This window comes from Rosa chinensis, chromosome 5, assembly GCF_002994745.2.
Source record: "Rosa chinensis cultivar Old Blush chromosome 5, RchiOBHm-V2, whole genome shotgun sequence".
Classification (NCBI taxonomy): Eukaryota; Viridiplantae; Streptophyta; class Magnoliopsida; order Rosales; family Rosaceae; genus Rosa; species Rosa chinensis.
Genome location: NC_037092.1, coordinates 11,487,919 through 11,515,799, shown reverse-complemented (window position 1 = coordinate 11,515,799; position 27,881 = coordinate 11,487,919). Strand labels below are relative to the sequence as shown.

The 27,881-nt window shown below is 40.3% G+C and overlaps 2 protein-coding genes and 1 pseudogene across 2 annotated transcripts; all 3 read left to right on the top strand.

Annotated features, from left to right (window-relative positions):
* Nucleotides 1-2,390: 2,390 nt before the first annotated feature.
* On the top strand, nucleotides 2,391-11,469 carry LOC112203149 (wall-associated receptor kinase 1). Its single transcript, XM_040505721.1, has 3 exons — nucleotides 2,391-3,273; nucleotides 3,455-3,526; nucleotides 10,259-11,469. The coding sequence occupies exons 1-3, from the start codon at nucleotides 2,391-2,393 to the stop codon at nucleotides 11,467-11,469; spliced, it is 2,166 nt and encodes a 721-aa protein (XP_040361655.1).
* Nucleotides 11,470-12,040: 571 nt separating this feature from the next.
* On the top strand, nucleotides 12,041-13,706 carry LOC112203148 (annotated as a pseudogene).
* Nucleotides 13,707-23,695: 9,989 nt separating this feature from the next.
* Nucleotides 23,696-24,583, top strand: LOC112203147 (wall-associated receptor kinase 2). The gene has a single exon (XM_024344157.1). It carries the CDS (start codon nucleotides 23,696-23,698, stop codon nucleotides 24,581-24,583), a length of 888 nt encoding a protein of 295 aa, XP_024199925.1.
* The last annotated feature ends 3,298 nt before the right edge of the window (nucleotides 24,584-27,881 follow it).

Sequence of the window (27,881 nt, the reverse complement as noted above, 5' to 3'; positions counted from 1 at the left end):
CCTTAATATTATGTACAACACATCACTACCAATGGGGTAATTAATCAATGGATTAAATTCAGTTTACTCTCCTAAACTTTGGGCCTAAAATCAGATTAGTCCATCTTTCTGAAAATCAATTACGATGGTCCCTATACTCTCAAATTACATCACTCGAGTCTAAATTTTGAATTTAGCTCGAAACATGACGTCATGTGCTGAGTTGGAGCCGACATAGGGCCCCACTTTTCAGACTTTAAAACCCCTCAGGAGGGCAAAATAGGCATTTCTAATTTAATCTAATTTCTATTTTTTTCTCTATCGGCACGCTGACCACCGACAAGTTGACTGTGCCATCTCCGATCCATCAATGGCCTCACTCTCCAACTCTCCAACCTCCATGCCACCTCCGAGCTCCTCCACCACACTCCCCGCTCTCCGCCTCTCCAAGAAGCTCAGCAACCTCGCCGTCGACCTTGGAAAGATTGACAGCAACCAAATCAATAATCACAATCAGCCAATCAATTCATAATTCAAGATTCATAGTTTAACTTGAATTCACAAGCCCAACCAGGCATTTATCACGCTCCAAAACCGCTAGATATAAGCCCAGAACCTCCTGAACAGCTGCCAGAAAAATCCCAGAAAACCATCGTGCACAGTGAGCTTCGTCGGCACCGAAAGCAACCAAAAACCAATTCATTCATAACTCAAGCAATCGAAAACCATGTATACTATCGTGTAGAACGTGAAGAAGAGATCGATTTTTGTACCTCATGCATTGTTGATGATCGCCGGAGTCACTGGAAAACACATCGAAACTTCACCGCAAAACCCCGAAGCTTCAGGCTTCGATTCTCTCTCCTCGATCAACGATTAGACAAACCCATACCATGGGGACGTCAGGGAGGATGAGATGAAAGGTTTGGCGTGGGTGCGCCGATCAGAGGTGACCTTTCCGGCCCGTCGGCCTCCAGCTCCGAATTGGGCGAAAGTGAGAGATTAGGGCTTGAATCGGGTTTGGGGAGATAGAGAGAAGTTACAGAAGCTTGTGCCTACGCCGCCAATTCTGATCGAGGAGGATGACGAGGAACGAGATGGTGTGGTGTGGAGCTTCAGATCGAAGGGAGGTGGAGGTGGAAGCATGGTCGTCAATGTTGAGGAGGGGAGAGAAAGGGAGCGAGGGAGAAAGAGAAGAAGAAAAATTAAGAGAGAAAAAAATTAAGAAAAGAGAGAAAAAATAAAATAAAAAATAAGAAATATCTATTTTGTCCTCCTTGTAGGGTTTAAAATCTGAAAAATAGGCCCCTATGTCGGTTCCAACTCAGCACATGACGTCATGTTTCGAGCCAAATTTAAATTTTGGACTCGGGTGATCTCATTTAAGAGTATAGGGACAATCGTAATTGATTTTCAGAAAGAGAGACCAATATGATTAGGCCCCAAGTTCAGGGGAGTAAACTGAATTTTTTCCTTAATCAATTATCTCGACATTAACTTGAATATGCATATGCTATCATACCCTCTAGATCTTCCAAGCAAGATTTCCAGCAGTCATCTACGTATTGCGAGAGGAAAATTTCGTTTAAGACAACTTAAATCTACTTGGCACCTTGACACGATCTTAATGTGTAGAAATTGACATAAACTAGTAAAGCAAAACAAGTTGCAACTACTACTTCAACTTGTTACCAAGATCATCAACTAAAACGGAAAATGACTTTTCAAATTAACATAGAATAATTAGTTAGTTGCATAAAATTATCGATGAAATTTTTGATTTTAATTACTCATATCCCCGCCAGTCATCAATAGTGATATGTGTTTTTTTTTTTAAAAAAAAAAATTCAAAGACCAAATTCGATCAAATTACTGTTAAAATCAGATAGAGACCATATAAATAAGATTATTTCATTTTTTCATCTTAACCACGACTCCTTTCTCAACTCGAGTAGGTTGAGCTAATGCACCTATGGCTCATGCGGGTGCAAATTTTCGCTCAAATTGAAAGATATGTACCATATCAACGTACTTGAACAAAAATAATTTTGCCTAATCAGAAAAGTTACTCAGTAGGGTCCCTATGGACATTATTCTGGCTTGGCTAAGGGGGCAAAATTTGAGACCAATTGGTCTCACCACTTGTGCTTGACTTTGAGGGCGTACGCCATCACTCATTGTCTCATTGATGTAACATCTCTAACTCTATTTACTGCTTGCATCTAAATTAATACATAAAATTTCGGGAAATAATTAAGAGGGACGACCAAGACATTTCATTACCAAGTCTTCCTTCTACTTGTCTACAAAAAGCGAGGCTTGCAAGCACAACTTCACTCGTAAGAAATACATTTATACATTTACACCTCAATTTGAGTACTAAATCAATTGGTGCAAGCAGGTTACTAAGTATGCAATTCATACTGGTAGTGATACTGGTTCTCTTCACACTAGCGGCCGCGGCCGAAGAAGCAGTAGCAGCTGAAGCCGTCCTGCCTCAAGCCAAGCCTGGCTGCACGTACCGCTGTGGCAACCTCACCATTCCATATCCATTTGGCATAGGGCCTGATTGTTACATGACCAAAGACTTTTCTGTTCGTTGTAACACATCCACTAAACCCCTGACAGCAATGTGGGATGCTAGCCCCATCGCTATTAACAACATATACCTGGCTGAAGGTGAGATGCAAATAGCGCAATACGTAGCCTACGATTGCTATGACAGCCAGGGCTGGACTAATTCCAGCGAACCATGGCTCGCCGTGCCTCCTTTCACCATCTCTCATACTAGAAACAAGTTCATTGCCATTGGTTGCGATGCTTATGCACTTTTCAGAGGTTACCGTGCAGATGAAGAGAGGTACGTGACCGGATGCATGTCCATATGTGACAACCTTGACAGTGTTGAACAGTCTTGCTCCGGGGTTGGGTGTTGCCAAACTGACATCCCTAGAGGACTTAAGAACTACACTGTCAGACTGGATAGCTACTATAATCATACATACATACTGGACTTCAATCCATGCAGCTATGCCTTCATTGTGGAAGAAGGCAAGTTTACCTTTTCCCCGAATACAAGTTTTAAAGACCTCTCCAACACTGAAAAGCTTCCCACGATTCTTAATTGGGAAATTGGGGAAGGGCCATGTGATGAAGCTCAAAAGAAATATGATTATGCATGCAAGGCAAATAGTAAGTGTGTCAATCGGAACATCACCGATGAGCTATCTGGTTATATTTGTCACTGCCAGCCGGGTTATCAAGGGAACCCCTACCTCCTTGATGGTTGCCAAGGTGAAATATGCAAATAACAATTTATAGTGTATGCGTGCGCGCACTTTTCATTTAATTTGTTGCATTTAATATATTTGAGGGTGTTGTTTGTGTGATTCAGTTGCTGCAGCAGGAAATTAAAGCTCAAATTTGGGAATTTACCTTATTGTTCATAAATGAGTTTTCCTGGTTTTCTTTTTAGATATTGACGAGTGCAAGGTTTCAAAACCATGCACCAATGGAAGGTGTGAAAATTCACCTGGAAGTTACTCTTGTTTGTGTGACAAAGGGTACAGAAGCAATGGAACCAATAATCAAAGTTGTATTAAGGAGGTTCCCAAAAATATCCAAAGCCCACGCTCCTGCTCCTGCTTATTGTATCATTGAGTATGTACAGTTTCCATAATAGCACGCTACACGCATCATATGATCATAGCCTAAAGCCTAAAGTCTAACCTGAAATTTATTTGAGCAATTATGCACACAAATTCGTTTACCTTCAGCTAAATTTGACCCAAACTGAAGTTCTCATGTCTATTTCTTAAAACAGAAATTAAAAAAGAGAGAGAAAGAATATGCTATTGAAGGAATATCGATTTAGTGTGCCTTATCAAACTAGGAGTAGCAATAGGAGAGAAGGTTCTAGATTTCCCAATCCTACACGGATTGGTATTCCTTGTAACATTAGAACTAGTACTTTGTAATCCCTATATATGGGGCTCCTATTCTCAATAATATGACACACAATTCTCTCATCAATCTCTCTCAATACACATATCCTTAAACACGTTATCAGCACGACTCTAACCACAAAACAGAAAACCAAAACTCATTCACAAAGCAGCCCCTAGCCCGAGCTAGCCGAGCCTTCGCTGCAGCCCGCGCGCCCGTGCGCTTGCAACCTTGCACAGCAGCCCCTGCTGCCCCCCTTCCTGCAGCCCTGCGTTCCAGCCTGCTGCCATCGAAGCATCACTGCTGCGCAAACAAGCCAACGCACACCCACTGCATCTTTTTCCCGTTCCTGTGCACATCCGTCTTCTTGCAAGCCTCGAAACGTCTAGTTCGGAAGCTCAGATAGAAAAACTTTCTTCATCAAAGTTGTTCGTCTCTGTCTCTTCCATCTAACCTCCGAATTTCAGCCTTATCGGAGTTATATTGAGATCTGTAAACCAATCAAAGTACAAGCTGTTCAGAACAGAATCTGCTCCGAATTTTCAACAAGTAAGTATTCAAAAGAGTAAGTTTTGAAGTTCCTATAATTCGAAATTTAAATATTTCTTCTTTTCTCGGGGACTTGAAAACCTCCCTTCTTCTACATCCCACCTTTCTTATAACGTGGGTTCGATTCTTGAAAAGCGGAATCGTGGGGATTCACGCAATTAACGAACTAAGAGCGTTCGTAAGACTTCGGACTAAGAGCATCCGTAAGCATCTATTTAACGAACTAAGAGCGTTCGTAAGCTACGGACTAAGAGCGTTCGTGAGCATAGATTTTGACCATTTAAACATCATTGTTTTGGTCTAATCCAAATATTCTTGGAAATCGATTTCTTGGTAGCATTAAGGCTCAGAAATCTTATATTAGTTTTCGTGGAAGCATTGACTCCGAAACTAATACGTTCTTGCTTTCCTTTCAGGATGTAAGACTTGAACGAGCTCGATTTTACTCCATTGGATTCAACGGGCACGGGATATTTATTTGCCTACAATCCAAGAGCCCTGTTCTAAAGGAACTCCTCAAGACTCACAAACTAAGATAGAAAATTCCAGGGCATTTACCCTGATGAAGCGCCACATGAAGATGGCCCTCCAGTTTGAGTACATGAATGAGGATAACGCTAACAACCTTTGGGTTGCGCCTAGTGAACATTTTAGTAACATTCACAACTTTCCGAACATAGAAGCACGATGGAATAATATCTGCTTCACTATAACTTTGAAAGAGTTATGAAATATTGTTCGGAGGCTCTCTGCATCATATTATTTATGCATGCTTGTGGAAAAACACAAAATAACAAATTGATTGAGAAAACCCTAACATGACCATAGGAGTCATGACGTTGAGGGTATAGGGTTGGACACCATGGCGCCATTTTTGGCCATGATTACACTATTCCAACGCCATTGGTTCTAAGGACCATATGTATTGTGTCAATACACCTCAATCAAGAGAGCATCCTCTTCATGATAACCTGATCAATGGTAATACATTGAGCTATAAAAGACTTTAAATCTGGCGATGAAGATAGAATGCCGCAGATTTTTATTTAGAATAGTCTTTTAATTTCCAAGAATTATGTAATGGCAATTATGCCTTAATCAATAAAATGACTTATTGGATTATCTCTTTTCTTCTAGGCGTACTCAATTAAGTATGATGTCTAGGAAAGTAATTGAGATTAGTGGTACTTAAGAGAGCTTTGCTCCACCGACATCTCTCTCTACTTCTCTGGTCATATTTAATTGGAATTACCGAACGAATCGAGTGACTACAATTTGTCTAATGTTTGATTTTTCTTTGGATTAGATTATGGTCACGAAACTTTGATGTAATCATTGGCTATTATTAATAAAGTATCGATTTATTTTATCTCATGTCATGGACATATTTTTTGAACTTTATTACTTCAAATATATAAGAGCCAATGGTTTTCATGCGGAAACGCATTGTGAGAATGGACAAGAGTTCCTTTGCATCACCTCTAATGACTACGGACGTAAAAGAGTCTTAGAGAAACTTATGTGTTGATCTAGTGGGTTGTATGCAACCACTATTCGCATAATTGAATCCAATCATGTTATGAGAGATGATTTATGGGATTCTAACACATATAGGCTTTAGCATGACCGTCTGGGACACCTAGGTCTTGATATGATGATCCGTATATTAAAGACTTCACACGGACATCCATTCTTCAGAACGAAGAGAAGTAAAAACCAAAAATTGGTTCGAGGAGATGCACCTGCGCCTCACGGCGCCAAGACTGTGCAAGACCGGCCACTTAGGGCCGGCGCCGTCTACCCCCTACGGCAACAACATGGCATTGACGCCATGGATCATTGTTTGACTCCTCCTTCTACTTCTAAAGTCAATTGTGACTTCATGGCTAAACCAAAATCCTCATTGGTTGTCTCTAAAGCCCATCATTCGTTCTGCAAAGCCTGCTCTTTAGCAAAATTGGGATCGAGACCATCCTATGCAAAGGACACTAAAGAAAATATACCATTCTTGCAAAGAATCCACGGTGATATTTGTGGACCTATTCAACCACCATGCGGACCATTTAGATATTTTATGGTGTTGGTTGATGCATCGACACGCTGGTCACATGTCATGCTATTGTCCGCAAGGAACGCTGCATTTGCTAAACTCCTAGCACAAATAATTAAGTTAAGGGCTCACCACCCTGATCATCCTATTAAGTCTATAAGGTTAGACAATGCTGGGGAGTTTACATCAAAGACTTTTGATGATTATTGCATGTCCATTGGGATAGAAGTTGAACATCCAGTTCCTCATGTTCACACCCAAAATGGTCTCGCAGAAGCCGCCATTAACTACAAATGGTCGCTAGGGCATTGGTAATGCGCACCAATCTCCCTATTTCTGCTTGGGGCTATGCAATATTGCATGCAACTGTGCTTCTTCGTCTGAGGCCCACTGCCACTCAACCCTTTTCTGCGTCCCAGATGGTGACTGGGTATGAGCCTAATGTCTCACACTTACGCATATTTGGGTGTGCAGTTTATGTGCCTATTGCGCCGCCATAGCGCACCAAAATGGGTCCTCAACGACGATTAGGCATTTATGTTGGATATGATTCTCCAACCATTGTCCGCTATTTAGAACCCTTGACAGGCGATCTCTTTACCGCAAGATTTGCGGATTGTCACTTCGATGAGACAATCTTCCCGTCGTTAGGGGGAGATAAGAACATAAATGTTCAACAGGAACGACAGGAATTGTCGTGGTCTGTCCCCACTCTGTCTCATCTTGATCCCCGAACCGCACAGTCCGAAATTGAAGTGCGGAGAATTCTCGATCTTCAGAACGTAGCAGAATCGATGCCTGATGAGTTTTCTGATATCGCTAAAGTGACGAGATCACACATACCTGCTGCAAATGTGCCTGCAAGGATTGATGTCCCTAAAATTAGAGGACATGACGCCACCTCAAAGGCACTTGAGCATGGCGCCAACGTCCACAGTGGTAGTGACGTTGTGGCTAGGCCCACGGCTCCTGCCAGGAAGCGCGGGAGGCCAATAGGTTCGATGGATTCTCGCCCAAGAAAGAAAGCGAGTTTGGCACAAAATAATCCATTAATCATCGATGTAAATAATCCATCTCAAGAGAACATTCCGGATTATGGTTATGTCCAAGAGACATCATTGGGGGACGCTCCAATGTCAAAACCAACTCCAGAGAATAGAGAGATCTCCATAAATTACACTAGTGTACATGAGATGATGGATAGAAATTCTATGGCGATTGATGATGCATTTGCATATCATATTGCAAAAGGAATCATAGAATATGATGATATCGAACCTCACTCTGTCAAAGAATGTCAACGAAGAGCGGATTGGCCTAAATGGAAAGATGCGATCCAGGCTGAATTGGATTCACTAGCAAAGAGACAGGTATTTGGGCCTATAACGCAGACACCCCCAGATGTAAAACCTGTTGGCCATAAATGGGTCTTTGTTAGAAAGCGTAATGAGAAAAATGAGGTGGTTAGATATAAAGCCCGCCTCGTGGCGCAAGGTTTCTCACAACGGCCTGGAATCGACTACGAGGAGACATATTCTCCCGTAATGGACGTTATAACGTTCCGCTACCTTGTCAGTTTGGTAGTTTCCGAAAAACTTGACATGCAGCTTATGGATGTGGTTACAGCATATCTCTATGGGGATCTAGATTCAGAGATATATATGAAGGTTCCAGATGGACTTCAATTACCTAAATCAAGTGGCTCTAATCCACGGAGCGCGTTTTCAATAAGATTAAAACGCTCACTATATGGATTAAAACAATCCGGACGGATGTGGTATAACCGTCTAAGTGACTACTTGATTGGGAAGGGATATATTAATAATGAAATATGCCCATGCGTGTTCATTAAAAGAACAAGTTCCGGATTTGCAATCGTAGCAGTTTATGTTGATGACATGAACCTAATTGGAACTCTAGATGAGTTAAAGGAAACTGCTCAATATTTGAAATCCGAATTTGAGATGAAAGATCTTGGGAAAACACGGTTTTGTCTCGGTTTAGAACTCGAGCACCGTAGTGATGGCATTTTGATCCATCAGTCTGCATATACTCAGAAAATCTTAAGGCGCTTTAATGAAGATAAAGCAAAGCCTGTGAGTACTCCCATGATCGGTCGTAGTCTTGAGCTAGGAAAAGATCTGTTTCGTCCAAAGGATGAGGACGAAGAGCTATTAGAGGCAGAAGTGGCCTATTTAAGTGCAATAGGCGCATTATTGTACTTAGCTCAATGCACAAGACTAGACATCTCATTCGCAGTGAACTTGTTAGCTAGACATAGCTCTGCGCCTACACGTCGCCATTGGATTGGTGTAAAGACAATCTTTCGATACCTAAGAGGTACGATTGATATGGGCCTATTTTATCCCTACAGAGAGAAGGGGAATGACGGAAGAATGGGATCAGACCCCATTAGGCATGGAGCCACCGTCCACCATGACAAGGTGGCCGGCCATGTTGCCGCCAACGCCGTCATCACCACCAGGGGTGGCCGGCCTCACCCTATTCCCCTTCATCAAACGACAATGATGTCTTGATGGGTTTTGCTGATGCAGGGTACCTCTCTGACCCTCACAAAGGTCGCTCCCAAACGGGTTATGTCTTTACCATGGGAAGCACTGCGATATCTTGGAGGTCTACGAAACAGACCCTTGTTGCTACTTCCTCAAATCATGCAGAGATTATTGCTCTACATGAAGCCGTACGTGAATGTATATGGCTAAGGTCTATAATTAGACATATCTGAGGAAGTTGTGGTTTGAAGTCTACCACAGATGAACCTACATGCATTTATGAGGATAATGCAGCTTATATTGAACAAATGAAGTTAGGTTTCATCAAGGGCGACAACACCAAGCATATATCGCCTAAGTTCTTCTATAATCAGCAACAACAATCACTTCTAAAGATTGAAGTGAATCAAATCCGATCAGAGGATAATGTAGCGGACTTATTCACTAAGTCGCTACCTAAATCCACCTTCGAGAAACATGTGAAGAGCATCGGATTGAGAAAGTTATCCGAACTCCCACGATTGTAGTAATCAGGGGGAGATATCAACATCAGGGGAGTTATGATGTCTACATGTTCGATCTCGAAGAGTGAATGACGTGTTGTGCTCTTTTTGTCCTTCGACCAGGGTTATTTTTATCCCACAGGGTTTTTGTTACCTGGCAAGGTTTTTAACGAGGCAACGGATGAAGCGTCACCACCAAGTTTGAGCGGCACAAGGGGGAGTGTTGAAGGAATATCGATTTAGTGTGCCTTATCAAACTAGGAGTAGCAATAGGAGAGAAGGTTCTAGATTTCCCAATCCTACACGGATTGGTATTCCTTGTAACATTAGAACTAGTACTTTGTAATCCCTATATATAGGGCTCCTATTCTCAATAATATGACACACAATTCTCTCATCAATCTCTCTCAATACACATATCCTTAAACATATGCATTAAATTTACGGACTAAGTATTCTGTTTCATTTTCAGTGATTTGAATATATATTGGAAGAAGCTTTTACCTATAGATGTTTTCCCCTGCTTATACTACCGACCTTTTAAAAGAGTAGAAAGTTTGATTGATCTAAAATATTTACTAATTAATAAGAAGCAAATAAAAATAACTAAAGAATTTCATTGCGAGCTCATTATAACAAATCTCCCTAGATCGCCATTAGAAATAAAGTCTGTTTTGCCTCAACAACCACCATTATTGATTGTTGCTATATATGTGCAGGTGTAACTGGTGGCTTCTTAGTTCTATTTGTTGGAATTTCATGGATATGTTGCGGAATAAAGAAAAGAAAATTCATGAAACTCAAAGAAAAGTACTTTAAAGAGAATGGTGGCTTATTGTTACTACAGAAACTCTCTAATAATGGAGGCTCAGTGGAGACAACAAAAATATTCACCACAGAAGAACTAGAGAAGGCAACAAACAATTACCATGAGAGTAGAGTCCTTGGAGAAGGAGGCTATGGAACAGTTTATAAAGGGGTACTACTTGACAACAAAGTGGTTGCCATAAAGAAGTCCAAAGGTGGTACCTCGATCCAGAGTGAACAGTTTGTTACTGAGGTGGTTGTTCTTTCCCAAATCAACCACAGAAATGTGGTGAAGCTACTAGGTTGTTGTTTAGAGACAGCAGTACCTTTACTAGTATATGAGTTTGTCACCCATGGCACTTTATATGAGCACATTCATAGAAAAAGATCACTACTGTCATTCGAACTACGAATGAAGATAGTTGTTGAAACAGCAGGAGCACTAGCATACTTACACTCCTCTATATCCACGCCAATCATACATCGAGATGTGAAAGCAGCAAATATACTCCTAGATGATAATTATACAGCTAAAGTGTCGGACTTTGGAGCTTCACGGTTGGTTCCTTCAGGTCAAACTGAAATACAAACTTTAGTGCTCAGGACATTTGGATACCTAGACCCAGAATATTTGCAGTCAAACCAACTAACAGAAAAAAGTGATGTCTACAGCTTTGGAGTTGTCCTAGTGGAGCTACTAACAAGCAAAGTGGCATTTTCTAATGATAGATGCTTAGCAAGCATCTTTGTTTCTTCCATGGATGAAGATTGCTTAAAACAAATTCTTGATGATGCCATAGTGAATGAGGGAAATATTGAAACAGTAGAAAACGTGGCGAGTCTCGCAAAAAGATGTTTGAGGGTAAAAGGGGAGGAAAGGCCTACCATGAAAGAAGTTGCCATGGAGTTAGAGGGAATGACAATTATGGCAAAGCATCCATGGGGAAAGAATGCCATGTTTTGTCCAGAGGAGAATGAGTACTTGCTTGGGTCACCTTCAGACAGTTATGTTATGGATGTTAGAAGAGGTAATCGCAATTCTAGTGGTTTAACTACAGGTATGACTACTGGGTATGACAGCATACAAATCCAGATGTTGATGCCACGTGGTGATGGACGATAGTTGGCGCGTTCCACTGTTCCTCATGATTTATACACCACGTATTCATTAGGGATGGTTGTAATCCTTGTTTCATTTTTAGCAGTGCCTTATCAAATAAGTGTATGTAAGCATACTGTTAATGAGAATGTAAATTAAGTGTGGTCTCATATATATGTTGTTATGAATTCTTTCTCTACATTTTGTACGCAATGCAATAAAACAAGCAGGCATATAACAGTATTGATTTTTTACACTTAATTTTGAACTATACATCCTAATCAAGGGTGTAAGCTATCATCATGAACAGGCTTCCTATGATTAATTTACTCAACATAGTTCATCATTCTAGTAATAGTGAGGGACTTTCTGATCAAATAGTAGCCATTTGAAGGACTGGAACCAAATTAACAGACAAAATGAGAAAGTATACTTGCATAGTAAAATGCATGCCACTATCCTAGAATTCTAACATAAACTCATTCAACAGTAACTATGCATCCAAACTTAGTAACCTTAAGCTAATTTGAATCGTAGCCCAGGATTTCCATAAACTTTTTCTTAAAAAAAAGACAGTACGTAGTATAAAACTGCTATGAGGTACACACTTGTTCCAATTTCAGTCACTTTCTTTCATATATTTCTCTCCAATTTCAGTACCAACCATTTTTAACAAATATACGGTTGAACTTTTTAAGAGAGAGAGAGAGAGAGAGAGAGAGAGAGAGAGAGGGAAAAAAAAAGAGGGGATCTACTGTGAAAAACATTTCCGCTCAAATAGCTAGAAACCAGAGTCTTTCTTTTGTCAAGAACATATTCCACTAGAAAAAACAGAATTTTAAGTTTTAACAAAAGGGGAAGGTAAAACCTACAAATCCTAAGCTCAATAGGCAAAGCCCAGCTAAACCAGACAGAAAATACTAAAACAAGAAGATAAACTATCTTTATGTCTATTTAAAGTATACTACACAGACAAAATATTAAATCAAATTTGGCCGTGATTTCAATTACATGCAGGTGTAAGTATAGGCTTATTGATTTTATTTGTGGGGATTTCGTGCCTATGTTGCAGGATAAAGAGAAGACAATACACTAAACTCGAAGAAAAGTACTTCAAAGAGAATGGTGGCTTATTGTTACTACAACAACTTGCTAGTCATGGAGGCACTGTGGAGACAACAAAAATCTTTTCCACAGAAGAACTTGAGAAGGCAACAAACAATTACCACGAGAGTAGAATCCTTGGAGAAGGAGGCTATGGAACAGTTTACAAAGGAATACTACCAGATGACAAAGTGGTGGCCATAAAGAAGTCAAAAGGTGGTGCCCCAACCCAAAGTGATCAGTTTGTTAACGAGGTGATTGTTCTTTCTCAAATAAACCACAGAAATGTGGTGAAGCTACTAGGTTGTTGTTTAGAGACAGAAGTGCCATTACTAGTATATGAGTTCATCACCCATGGAACTCTTTATGAGCATATTCATAAAAAAAGATCATCATTGTCATTTGAATTACGAATGAAGATAGCAGTTGAAACGGCAGAAGCACTGGCATACTTACACTCCTCAACTTCAAATCCAATCATACATCGAGATGTGAAAGCAGAAAATATACTCTTAGATGATGCTTATACAGCAAAAATATCAGACTTTGGAGCTTCAAGATTGATTCCATCAGGTCAAACTGAAATACAAACTTTAGTGCTAGGACATTCGGTTACCTAGACCCTGAATATCTGCAATCGAACCAACTAACAGAAAAGAGTGACGTCTACAGCTTTGGTGTTGTCCTAGTGGAGCTACTAACAAGCAAAATGGCACTTTGTAAGGACAGATGCTTAACAAGCATCTTTATTTCTTCCATGGATGAAGATTGCTTGAATCAAATTCTTGATGATGACATTGTGAACGAGGGAAACATTGAGACAGTAAAGAATGTGGCCAGTCTTGCAAAAAGATGCTTGAGGGTAAAAGGGGAGGAAAGGCCTACCATGAAAGAAGTAGCAATGGAGCTAAAGGGAATGAGGATTACAGCAAAGCACCCATGGGGAACTAATGTTGGTTTCTGTCCAGAGGAAAATGAGTACTTGCTTGGGTCACTTGATTCAGATGCTTATGTTTTGGATGTTAGAGGAGGTGGTGGTAGTTCTAGTGGTTTAACTACTGGTACAGGGTATGACAGCATGCAAATACAAATGCTAATGCCTTATGGTGATGGACGATAGTTGATTGGCGTGTCGCTCCTTGTGTATTTATTATGTATTAATTGGGAATGGTTTTTTGAATTAAACCAGTCTCCATACAATAAAAGCATATGTAAGCACACTGTAATGTGAAATGTAAGTTAAAGTGTGACCTGCGTTTTCATTCCCTGGTTTTGTACTTGCTGCAAAAGCAAGAAGGCCTATATAGCAGTGTACACTACAGGAATTAAGATTTCAAACAAACACCCTACATCAAAAGATTTCTTTCATCTCAAGCCGGAATTCATATGAATCATCAGAATCAAGGCAACAAACATAGTTTCTAGTGATAGTGAAGGACTTACAGATTGTTGGGACACATTTTATTGGAAGCAAAGCTCATATGTAAGTAGCACCTTTCTTTCTGATGACTGCAAACTGCACAAGGTAATCCTTGTCAAAAATATAATCTTTTTGACAACCAAGATGGCATTACATGCAATTTATAAATTTTAAAGTTTCTGAGTTGCCCTCTTTGTAATGGAGAATTCAAAGTAATGGACTTTCATGTAATCCAATTGACATTATAGACCAACGAGAAAGCAAACAATGTACTTGCATTTAATCAGAAAGCTTTGAATTAATTCTTGCCAACTGAAAAAGAAACCCAATTGCAAACTGCAATTTTAGTCAGGGTTGGGGAAATTTTCTATCCACGTACTGAAACAGAATCAGATTGAGATCGAAAACATACTAATATAACAAACAGCAAAATAGAAAGTTCAAACCTTTTTCTCTAAAGGAGACGCCAAGACACGGAGAGGAGGAGAGGAAAGGACGACGGTTGTGGTCTCCCGATTTCAGAAGCAGTCTCTGTTCGTATTGGGCTGATTGTGCGGAATTGGGTTTGGGCTATCACACACGAGGAAACAATGCTTATGAATTGTTAAATGTTTGAGACAGCGAAAAAGCCCCATATCTAACCATGCGTCTAATCCATACCTGCATGTCATACATATCTGGGATGTTATCAAAAAAAAAAAAAAAGTGTTTCTATTGGGACCTTTAAATCTGCTCACTTGACCTCATTTTATTATGAAATATTAAATGACATATATAACCTACTATAAAATGACTATTAAGGACGATAATTATACTAAAAAATATTATATTTATTTTATATAGACTTTCCAATTTAATAATATTAGATTGTATTTCTTATTATTTTCCTTATCTATTTTCATTTTTCAATATCACTACATACTCATTAAAACATTCATATATATTTAATAAGAATTAAAAATATGATTAAGATCATGTGACATAAAAATGTATGATATATATGTTGAGCGCATATTGGTGAGGGAAAACAAAATAAATCCTCTTATGATTTATGACCTAAATCTAAGTCAATCCATTATATTTGAAAAAAAAAAAAAAACTAGCATTTAAAAAAATATATATTTGAATAATTAATCATGTGGTACAAAAAATACAGAAAAAAAATTAACATTAAAAAACAAGTGATTTTTTTTTAGAATAAAAACAAATGATTTTTTTTTGCACAGCTAGAATAGAAAAAAAAACAGAATAGTTCATGGCATTTTCTTATTGATTAGATATTAAGTTTTAAAACTCAAGTTTGATTAAGAAATGTATATTTAGTTAAGACTTATAGAGTGATTAAATCATTGAAATGACTAAATTTTTTATTTTAAAGATAATAATTTGTTTGCAAATTATATGAGTGAGATTATTTGAGGAAGTTTAGTGAGGTTTAGTGAGTAAATTTAGTATTTCAAAATTTGATAAGAGATGTAAAAAGCATAGAGGTCAAGTGAGCAAATTTGGAGGTTCCAACAGAAAAACTCAAAAAAAAAAACATGTTTTTCACCTGGTGATATTTACAGCATAATTGCTCAGTAGCATTTGGTATAGTGGCATAGTCTTCTCTTTGTAAGTGGGAGGTTGTGAATTCGAGACTAGTTGTGGCATCTGAATTGTTCATAAAAAAACAATAATAATAATAATAATAATAATAAAATTTACAACATAATTAAATAGAGCAAAATAACTTTTGGGTCCTTGACCAAAAGCACCAAAATGATCAAAAATTATCCCACTTAGAGCATCTTTAGCAGACTCTCTATTGTGACTCCTTAGCTATTTTGGAGAGCATGTTTAGCTTCTTATCTATTTAGCAGCTGCACCAGACTCTTAAGTGGATCTCTATTATAACTTTTAGCTATCTCGCTCCTGAATATAGAGAGAGTGATGAGGTTCTCTATAATTTAAAACATTCTTTTTAAGTTATTTTATGTAATTTATAAATACAATTAAACTATTTAATATTCATTTAAAAAATAATATAAATTCAAAACTAGCTAAAATAGAAAGCATTGATGCAGACGTAATTCTAAAGTGACTAGCTAAAATTTGACTAAAAAATGGCTAGCATTGCTAAAGATACTCTTACCCCAATAAGATATTTTTATTCCCACCTACACAATTTGACAACAAATGATCATTTTACCCTCAACCCAATTAATCAATTACAGCTACCACTCTGTCTCCTTTCTCCCTACATGCGTGGACTCTCTCTCTCTCCCCCAGACGTCTTCTTTCTCTCTCCCCGACCCTCCAGTCTTCTTCGTCGACAGCGTTCTCACCGGCGACAGCGATGGCGACGACAACCTCCAAATCAAGATGCTCCTCCGAGCAACATTACTGAGCCGTCCGGAGGCGCCGTCGCTGGGATGGCTATGAATACCAATCACCGGGCGGTAATTGAGCTTGGGGTCAAGCGTCATACACCTCTGCGAGGAGTCGGAGGCGGCGAATTGAGTGGGGAGCAGAATGTCAGCGTCAACTGGGCCTTGGCAGAGCTGAGCTCGTTGGAGAGGGAAATCAAGAATGGGATCCAGAGGACAATTTCCAGTGCTGGGTCTGCAACCGGAAAGAAGGGAGAAGACGCCGTGGGTGCCCAGAGTATTTTCTGGGTGCCCAAATCAGATTTTTTTTTTTTTTTTAAGTAATAGGGCAGAAGGAAAGAAGAAAAAAAAAGTTTTAAATGTCTATTGGGGTGCAATAGACGTCTGTTGGAGGGCAATAGACGTCTGTTGGAGGGCAATAAACGTTTTGGATTAATATAATCTCTTCGATTTTTTCTTTAATCAAAGTTTTATTTGTCTAATTTTAGTAAGATTAGTTTTCATTTCGGCGACGAAAGTTCTATTGGGGGCAATAGACGTTTATTGGGGGCTAGTGAGGGGCAATAAATGTTACGTCCCGAACCTAGATTTATCGGTTTACTAACCATTTAGATGGTAAATGTCGATTACTTTCAATTTTTACTTCGTTCCGATACTTTTAGTGGCCCTAAAAGGTTGACTTTTTGTTCGGGCCAGTTTTTGAGAAAATTTTCTTCATGAAAGTTGTAGAGGACTTTAAACCGAGCACGTGTATGGATGGTATGTAAAAATCGGAGTTTGTATGCGGAAGTTATGAGTAAAATATGAAATTACTGTTCATGGTAAATGGGTTATAAATATGGGATTGTTACTGTGGTAGGTTTCCAAAACCGGAAACCCACCTTTCTCTCTCCTCTCTCCCGAACTCTCTCCTTTCCCCTTTCGGTCTTCTTCTTCTTCCCTCCGATTCACAGCCGTCCGGCCACCAACCGGCGTGCAACCGGCCACCACAGGAGCGCCCCTTCCACCTCTACACCCTAGTGTCCTCGGATTACGGGGATTTGGCCGGAAAACCCCGAATCGAAACAAAAATAATCACTGTAGCAGTTGGAGGTTTTCCGGCGATTCTTTCATTTTCGGCCATCTCCGACCACCAAATCAGGTCTAGTAGGAGCGCCTTGAGCCAGTGATCAATTGCCCTTAAGCTATTAGCTCCAATTCACAGCGTGGGGGATGAATCGAAGGAATTTCCAAATCTAGGGTTTGAATTTTCTGGGTTTCTCTTCACCGGCCGATTTCGACTATTTCAAGGTAAAATTGGGACTTGTTGTAGTTGAGAAAAATGTTAGGCTTGTTGAATTGTTTATGTATATGAATTTTGGTGACCGGAGGTAGAGGAGGCTGCCGGCGCGTGGGCCCCACGCGCCGCCACTGTGGGTGGCGCATGGAAGTGTGTAGGACCGGAATTTTGGTTTCTGTTGTTTAGCTACATAATTATTGGTACATTGTAGATTTCGTGAAGGTATTTTGGGTAGAATTAGAGAAGCGTAGATATTGATTTCGATTCATGTCAAAATGTGGAATTTGTTAATTGAATAGAGCGCGACTCAAGGGTGGTGATGTGTAGCCATCGCAATGGAGGTCTGGGCATGGAGGTCTGGCTGGAATTATGTGGAGCAACTTGAAGGCCAAGTCGGTGGGGCCTCCAATTACAAAGCTAGTGACCACCGAGTCTGCTGGGGCCGCAACGCTGATGAATCGATCTAGGCAATGGAAGGGTTCTCTGGCCCAAAGCGAAGCAACTCTGGGGTTTTGATTTGCAAAGATCGATTTTCGATCTGATGGCAGCCCGATAGGCAGGACCTTGACGACAACGGCAGTTGCTGCAGACAATCTAAAAGGAGAGGTGATGGTCCTGTTGGAAGCCGAGATTGCTGCGGACGAGAATAAAGGGCTGCCCTCTCTTGGAAGGGTGCCCAATGCGAAATGGATGCCTAAAACAGGCTGGGTGCCGAAATTGGTCTTGGGGTCCGCACTGTTTGTAGTGTTTTGGGTGTCTAAAGCAATTAGGAAGGATACTGGGTGTATTGCCCAGGTTTGTACCCAATTGATAGCCTTTGGTGTTCTAGGGTTTCGTATTTGGGATCCTGGAGGACTATTTCAAATAACTATGCTTTGGTGGTTTTTTAGCCTACAGACTATGATGTTTCTTTTACATCTTGATATTGGAACCTTCTGGAGCACCGCAATTGAGCGCATTGGCAAAGGAAGTTTTCACACAAAATTATTTCTTTGTAGGGTAATGTTGTAGTTTGCTCGGCTCCTTGTTTAAGTGAGCTTCGATGTCTTAAGTGAATGATGCATGATTCCTTTTTGCTGGAAAATTTGTAAGTGCCGTTCTGGCCTGCGATTATCAATGAAATCTTCATTTACTCAAAAAAAAAAAATATTTGACTTGGACTTTTTGAGTTGAGATTTATTATACTCGATTTGAGACTTATATTTTATGTTGACAATTTTGGTTGAGTTATTATTCCACGGTAATTTTCGGGGAAATTTATTAGATTTGATTATCAATTCTTGAATTTTTTTATGACAAATCCGGAAATTGGGCTCTTCGAGAGAATTGCGTCTATTTTATTTTTATTTCCACTTGATTTATTTATGAATTGAGAATATTTTTGGGTGTGCGGGGTCACACCATTGGTCTTTATACTTATTGTTCTTCTTGTGAGATATTGGGGAAGCCTTTCTAATTTTCGACTTTTCGTGGCTTTAACCCACTATACCTGGGTCGATATATTTTATTGCTAGCTAGCCTATTAGTACTCCTCCCTGCTTACTCTGTGTTTGGGGGTGAGTTGAGCAAAGAGCATGGGATGCTCAAGAGTGTGGGACACTCCGACCTGAGCCTGGGAGGCTCCCTTTTTATCGTATGGTGATAACGCTTTCCCTATACTTTTTATTTATTTTGACTAGCGGGGCTAGTCCGATTTCTCTTAACCAGCGGGGCTGGTACGCTTTCATGGGATTTCAGAGTTTAAGGAATTATGTTTTATAATTGTTGCATGCATTGGTTTTTCAAAGGAACAAATGCGGGAAAGTATGAAATTTCTTTTATATTAATTACTTATTCTTTTGTCCACTCACACTAACGTTTTTATTTACTTACTTTCCCCTGGGCCCTTTGGTTTCAAATGCCCAGTTTGTAGCGTAACTGTTCGGCTTAGGAGTTGAGGCTTAGCACCATCACTGCTATCCATCATCTGTAGGTTACTAGCTAACCTACTTTGTGTAATATATTTCCTTGTTTTTAGACTGCTTTGATAACCATGGAACTGTTGTAATATTGTTTGAAACTTTGAGCGGTTGTGAACTTGAAAGAGATTGGATAATTTGTAAATCTAAATTATGAAACTATGGAGTTGAAGTAGGGTGGTTCTTTGACTTTTAGATTAATTGTTTAGATGAGTAATTTTGTTTCAACAGGTCTTAAGTTGTCCACTTTTAGGGTAAGTTCTGCCGAATTTTCTATAAACCTTTTTGACGACCTCCGGCAAGGTTTTCAGAAAAGCTCGGCGGGCGGCGACCAGAATTCGGCGACCGGTGATCGGATTCTTGCGAAGTTGACCGGAATCCGCTCGACCGGTGACTGGAATCTGGCGGTCGGTGACGGGGCTCCGGTGAAGTCTCCTATGATTTTTCTCTCTCTAAGTAACAAAGGGGTGAGGGTAAAATAGTCTAAAAAAAAATTAATGGGATATTAAGAAAGACTTCCTTAGAGTGTTTTTGGTAAGGGAGAATTTAAAAAAGGGGCCGTGACCACTTACCCAATTTTAGACTAAAAATTGTCCACTTACTCCACTAAGAGTTTTTTAACCCCATTTACCCAATCTAACAGTGTTTGATAGTATTGCCCTCATACTCTCTCTCTCTCTCACACTGCTTCACGCTCCGGTGAGGTTGGACGGGCGAGGCGTCATTGCCTAGAGCGACCTTCTGGACACGTTGGACTTCCTCACCTTGACGTGGAGCTTGCCTTTCAAGGAAGTCGCGGCCGTCGAGGGACATGACTTCGGAGTCGACCTTGAAGGAGACGATGGAGGCGGCGGTCTCCGGGAACTGCTCCATTATCAGCAGCTTGGCGCTGCGGTACTCGAACAGGAAGAGTAACAGAGTGTACCGAATGATGCACTGGAGCACGATGATCTGGACCATCAGGCTGCCGAACTCCGGGATTCAGTGGCCGTACATAGCGATCAGCAGCGGGATTCCCATGACCAAAGTATTGGGAAGCGTGGAGAGCGAGAAAATCGTGATCATCCACTCGAGGCTTTCGTTTCTGGTGAAGTTGGTCCAGAGGGCTAGGTCGAAGAGCATGATGATCTTATGGAGACTGTTGGCGACGATGAAGCGGAAGTTCATGGTGTAAGGGTTGTTGGTGGAGATGAAGTGGAAGGAGAGAAGAGGAACTACGAAGATTGCGACTAAGCTGTTGATTCCGGAGCATCAGTCCGGGGAGAAGATCTTCCACCACCGGACGGAGCCGTAGGCTAAGATTATTATTATTATTATTTTTTTTTTGGTAAATTTGGCAGAAGGCTTGTAAGGAAAGAAGAAAGAAGAATGAAAAAACAAGTTTTTGAGGGGTTATACTTGTCTATTGCGGGCAATAATATGATTATTGGGGGGCAATAATATGAGTATTGGGGGGCAATAATATGCATATAAATTGATCAATTGTGCTTGTAGTGTATTCATTTTTGTTTTGGGAGTTTATGCAATTAACTGGGAGGGCAATAATATGATTATTGGGAGACAATAATATGAGTATTGGAGGGCAATAATATGATTATTTGGGGGGGGGGGGGGCAATAATATGGTTACTGGATATTATTAGGGGCAATAAATTCAGATGTTGGAATCCGGTCACCAGTCCGGTAGCCAGATTCCGGTCGCCAGTCGCCGAAGTCAGGTCACCAGACGCCGGAGTCCGCCACCGAAGTCAAGCAAGGTCTCCAATGACTTCTTTCTCTAAGTGACAAAGAAGGAGAGGGCAAAATTGTCCCAAAAATAAATAAAATGAATAATAAAAAAATTAATTGGGTATTAGGAAAATAATCTCTTAGAGTGTTTGGGCACGTGAGCAATGTCTTAGAGTGTTTGGGTAAGTGGACAATTTTTAAGCTAAAATTGGATAAATAATCATTTCCCCTTAAAAAAACTTAATAGGGTAAGTGAGAAAAAAAATCCCTAAAAATGGATAAATTGACAAAAACCCATAACTTTTTCCATTTTGACGTGTGAAAAATGACCGAATGGAAATATGATATTTCCATAGCGGAAAGTAAAAAACTATATCGATCGGTCTTAAACTCTTGATCAAAGGCATGGCTAAATGGCTAATAGGCCTTTTAGGCCATGCCGACTAATGCCGAGATTATTTCTGTGGTACAAATGTCTTCAGTTTGGGCTTTGGTATTGATATTTTGTTGGCCCAGTCAAAAAATTGGTTAATTGTTAGGCCTTCAGTTGCTTTATATTTTTCAGTCACCTTCCAGCCTTCTACCAAAATACGCACAGCTTTGATGCAATAGTTTGTTAGCTTCTCACATTGAACTTCGGATTTTGAATTTGCAAATGCGAAATTAATCACTATTGTAGCATACCTTTAGCTTCAAGTGCAAATTAAAATACAGAGGGATAAAATAGAGTTCAAAGTTTAATAAAATTGAGATGTATAGGCCTCATTCTAGCTTGGCTCGTCTAGACCTCTGGTGGTGATGGACTGAAAAAAAAAAAAAAAAACTTCCGCTGCAGATTGAGAAGGCAACAAACAACTAAAATGGAAGAGTTTTGAGACAAAGCTAAGCTTTAGTAGCCAGAGATATGAAACTAAAAGCTTACAGCTAGCTAGGATTTATTGGTAGAATTCTGCAAAATTACAAGAACAGAACGCAAGCTACATTACAGGTCAATATGAAAAACATGATAGGAAAGGTCCGAAAGGAAATAAAAAAGAAAAACATATATGAATTATGGTTTTCAAAATAAGCTTGGAAAGGACTAGATCTCAGTCAAATAACTAAATATCTAACCACTCGTGCTTGACTTTGGACGCTAATGACTAGTAGTCCAGTACAGAAGGGACGACCCAGCACAGCATACAACCTAGAAATTTAGTACCACCTCGTCTATACTGAGTCTTCCTTCTAATGCTTGTAAAAGAACAGGCAATCAAGCACTTGCTTTTCAAAATAAACTCTCATTGTCACGAGCACTGCTCAGAACGGTAAATACAATAAGTCATGAATGGGGGAGATAAATTGCCTATAGCTAAGTGTGAAGGTAAATACAATAAGTCATGAACTACGGCTACATTAATTACACAAGATTTGCTGCAGTTGCCTAGCTTGTTCTTCATGTCAGGATTTGCTGCTGACTTTGTTCTTCATGTAGATATCAACAACATGACTCACAAGTCAACATCCTACACACCTGTTAAATAGCGACAAGCGTGGCCCGTGGCCCACCATTGTACCGATACTGTCCCAACTTAACCACCCGTTAGGTGTTGGGTTTTAATCACAAAAGGCCTCGGTACAATTGGGTGAGATCCACCCACTTATAAGTTATATTTTATTTGTCACTTTTCCAATGTGGGATCTTTCCTCTCCAACACGCCCCCTCACGTGCAACCTAACTCTAGGTCTGCACGTGAAATTCATTCATCCAATTCCCATATTGGAAATTGGGACACAAGCCTCATATCAGAGACTTGGTCAATACAATCCAAGGCCCACATTCATTGGACACTTGGTAATTTCAATGGCAATACAGGGAACCCCAATTTGGGCTCATGATACGTGCCTACGTGGAGACGCAATTGGAGAAGGACCCGCTCTGATACCATGTTAAATAGCGACAAGCGTGGCCCGTGGCCCACCATTGTACCGATACTGTCCCAACTTAACCACCCGTTAGGTGTTGGGTTTTAATCACAAAAGGCCTCGGTACAATTGGGTGAGATCCACCCACTTATAAGTTATATTTTATTTGTCACTTTTCCAATGTGGGATCTTTCACCTACGTACTATAGATCGCCGAAAGTAAATCCATGACTAATTGATTGAAGGTCGTACATCGATCACGCGTCGTGATTATTGAATTGACGACTAAAGGGACACTATGACAGAGAAGATGCATGGTAATTGCATTTACTCATTGATATAAAAGATATAAAAGCACAACGACCTCGATCAACCTGCATGGACTTGAACTAGTTACTCTCAATTTAAGTTACAATCACTTTAGAATTCCCAAATTCTAACCCGAGCTCGGGCCCTAGCCTGCTTGATTTGGGGTCGTCGATCAGATCATGGCGTTGCGACTCTCTTTGGTGGCAGTCCTACTGCTGTTATCGGCGGCAAGTACTACTACGACAACAGCAGCTCCTGCTCAAGCCAAGTCTGACTGCACAGACAAGTGCGGCGATCTCACAGTTCCATATCCATTTGGCATGGAAAAGGGTTGTTACCTGCGAGAAGAATTCTATATTTATTGCGACCGTACGACCCCACTACCAACGGCATATTTGATGAAAGGCAATGTCATTGTTACTGACATTTCCCTTGATGACGGTGAGTTGCGAATATTGAACATGGTAGCTGAAGATTGCTATGAAGCCCAGGGCAATTTGCCGTCCAACTCCCCTTATTGGCTCACGCTGCCTCTTCCTTATACGATCTCCGATTCCAAAAACAAGTTCTATGCCGTTGGCTGTGACACTGTCGCATATTTTCAAGCCTTCCGAGGGGAAGACAAGTTCTCCGGATCCGGGTGCATCTCCATATGCAACAGCCTTGACAGCGTCGATAATAACTCGTGCTCTGGCGCTGGGTGTTGCCAAACTAACATCCCCAGAGGGCTGAAAAATACGACCGTGGTATTGATTTCCGTGGCCAATCATACGCATATATGGGAGTTTAACCCTTGCAGCTACGCCTTCATTGCAGAGCAAGGAAAGTTTAATTTCTCTGTTGCAGGTTTAAAGAAACAGGACAACAGCTACCGGCTTCCAGCGATTCTTAGTTGGGCTATTGGGAAGGACACAGACTCCTGTGATGAAGCCCAAAAGAACAAGGAGGATTTCGCGTGCAAGGCTAACAGCATGTGCGTCAATGGGTCAGTAGGTTACTTGTGCCGGTGCTTGCCTGGTTATGAAGGGAACCCTTACCACCCAGATGGTTGCCAAGGTGGTCTTTAGTTTATAATTCATATACTCGATCTATCAGCCAAAATATATGGAAACTACAACTAGCTCAACATTGCACATTTGCACTTTTACCAAATCCATTGATTTGTGATATATGGCTTTTCCTTTCGTATCTTCCATTTCAGATATTGATGAGTGCAAGGCTTCAAACCCCTGCCAGAATGGAAAGTGCTCAAATTCACCTCCAGGAAATTACTCTTGTTTATGTCACCAAGGATACAAACACGACGGCATGAATGACAGAAGCTGCATCAAAGACGATTCCAAAGGACTCTCAAAGATGGTTGTCCTGCTTATTGTTTCATTGGGTATGTATACTTCCATATTACCTACGTAATATTCTAACTCAAAATTTTATTAAACAGTAATTTCAGACACATTTTCACCTCCAGCTACTTTTGGTTCCAAGTTAAACTAACCCGACTTTCTCAAGCTTTTTCTTTAAAAATAAATAAATAAACAGAGAGAATATATATAGGTAGACGTTTTCCCTTGTGATTGTTAAGAAAAAGAGAAACAACAAATTAAGGTGGATAAAGCATCAAAACCTAAAAATCATGCTCAATAAACAATGAGAGTTCCCAATTAGAATCAAGGGAAAACAAACTTAACAACCATCCTATACCTCTAAATTAACAATATATTAGATAAAACATACAAAAACAAATTATTGAATCAATAAATTTTCAAATATTTGCAGGTGTTTTTTTTTTTTGTTTTTTTTTGAGAAACTGTCAACGTAAATAAATTAGGAGGTAAACTCCTTGGATAGTACATCAACAATACAAGCTGGAGGCTCGAGGCCCCAAAATAAAGAACTAGAAGAAGCACAAGCAAAACGAGCTAAAGTGTGAGCCACAACATTGGCTTGACGATAAACATGAGTAAAATAAGAACCCGGCATCTGCTGCAGATGAAAGGTAATGTCATCATACACACGACCAATGAAGGAAGTATGGGGAATGACTCTCTGCTTAGTAGCATGAAAAAGAGTAAGAGAATCGGTCTCAAAAATAACTGGAGAGAGGCCACGCTGAATAGCAAGTGAGACTGCCTCCCTCCCTGCTAATGCTTCTACCTGTTCTGAAGAGGAAACATGAGATACTGAGGCATAATAACCACCTAAACATCTCCCCATATCATCACGAATAATGACTCCAATCCCCCCAGTACATGTTTCTTTGTAAAAGGCACCATCAACGTTAATCTTCACCCACCCTGCACTTGGAGGTTTCCAAGGAACTACGGGCCGATTTCCTCCACCCTGGCCCTTACCATGGTGTCTCTGGTACTCCTGGAGACGAGCCGACAAAAGCAAAACCACTTGGTTCACATCCATGGTCTTCTTATCCCACACCCTATTATTTCTCTCCTTCCAAATACCCCACAAATTATAAACAAAAGCTGCCCATAAATTAGGAGGCAAGTTAGACGCACAACTCCAAAACCACTCCATAAGCTGCAACTGCCTAGCACTAGAAGAATAGGCAGTGTGTTCTATCCCAGGCACGGCCTCCAACACTCCCTTCACAAACGGACAAAGCCTACAAAGACGTTCAATTGTCTCATCCCCCACTCCACAAAGAACATAAGGCCGAATCTCCAAAGGAACCTGTTTCTCTAACAATCTAACTATAGTAGGTAAACAATTGTTCAACACCTTCCATAGAAAAATTTTAGCCGTACCTGGAACATTGGTGGACCATAGCTTCGTCCATAGATCTTGTGTTTGCAAGGAAACCTCTTGCACCATCTCCTCCTCCATTAAGAGTCTATAAGCACTCTTAACTGAAAACCTCCCTTTGGAATCAAAATGCCACACCCAACGATCCTTGACCCTTCGGCTACTCAAAGGAATAGACAAAATGAAGGGGATATCATCAACATGACAAACCTGCTTTACTAAAGTTTCATTCCAGCTGCCATCATTATTCAACAAGTTACGAACCTTCCAAGAAGCATCTCAACCTCTCTGAACATGTAATAACCGAAATGGAGCATCTCTAGGTATCCATGGATCACCAATCCATATATCATTCCCATCTCCCACTTGCCAACGTGCCCCTTTGACTAAAACGCTTCTAGCCTCAGAAATACTCCGCCAAGAAAAGGAAGGTGATGGATGAGGTTCTTCCTCCCAAAAAGAAGTTTCGGGAGAGTACCTAGCCTTATACATCTTGGCAATCAATGAATTCGGAAATTGAACAATTCTCCAGCCCTGTTTAGCTAGCATAGCCCTATTAAAAGCATGTAGATCTCGGAATCCTAAACCTCCTTCTTTCCTTGGCCTACAAAGGAACTGCCAAGATTTCCAATGAATTTTTCTCTGTTCATTAGAACTCCCCCACCAAAATCTTGCACATTTCTGCTGAAGATCATCACAAAAATTCTTTGTTAATTGAAAACAACTCATAGCATATGTAGGTAAAGATTGAGCCACCACCCTGATCAAAATATCTTTGCCAGCACCACTAAGAAGCCGACCCTGCCAAGTTTGAAGTTTTTGATCCAAACGCTCTTGAATATATTGAAAAGTACTAGTTTTATTCCTTCCAACATATGTAGGCAAACCAAGGTACTTCTCATGAGACTCTACTACAGTAACACCCAGAAAACTGGCTAGCCAATTCTGAGTTTCACGGTCCACATTTTTACTAAACGTAACAGAGCTCTTACGAAAATTTACTTGCTGCCCAGATGCTTTCCCATACACCGTCAATACATTACTAATTTCCTGACAAGCCTGTAAATTAGCATTCGCATACAACATACTATCATCTGCAAAGAGAAGGTGATTAACCATGGGAGCTCCATCACAAATAGAAATGCCAGGTAACACACCTAACTCGGCCTTCTTTTTCAGCAAAGCAGAAAGACCCTCTGCTCCAAGGAGAAACAAATACGGTGATAAAGGATCCCCTTGCCGCAATCCTCGAGAAGGCACCACATAACCCAGTGGCTTGCCTCGAACCAGAAATGAATAACGAATAGAAGAAACACACTGCATAATCATCTTCACCCAACTATGAGCAAAACCCATACGCTCCATTACTTTCTGTAAAAACCCCCATTCCAATCTATCATAGGCTTTACTCAAATCCAATTTCAAGGCCATATATTCCTCACCTGCTCTTTTATTATGAATAAAATGAGCTAACTCATTAGCTGCCAAGGTATTGTCAGTTATCAGTCTACTTGGAATAAAGGCACTCTGGAAAGGCGATATAATCTGAGGCAAGATTAATTTCAACCTGTTGGCAATAACTTTCGAACACAACTTATAGATTAC

What these genes read in the sequence shown, in the direction of transcription:
- LOC112203149 (XM_040505721.1), top strand. Translation starts at nt 2,391, where the DNA reads ATGCAATTCATACTGGTAGTGATACTGGTTCTCTTCACACTAGCGGCC. An exon ending in CCTCCTTGATGGTTGCCAAG is followed by an intron (nt 3,274 to 3,454) that starts GTGAAATATGCA and finishes TTTTCTTTTTAG; the next exon opens with ATATTGACGAGTGCAAGGTT. An exon ending in TTCACCTGGAAGTTACTCTT is followed by an intron (nt 3,527 to 10,258) that starts GTTTGTGTGACA and finishes ATATATGTGCAG; the next exon opens with GTGTAACTGGTGGCTTCTTA.
- LOC112203147 (XM_024344157.1), top strand. Translation starts at nt 23,696, where the DNA reads ATGGCGTTGCGACTCTCTTTGGTGGCAGTCCTACTGCTGTTATCGGCG.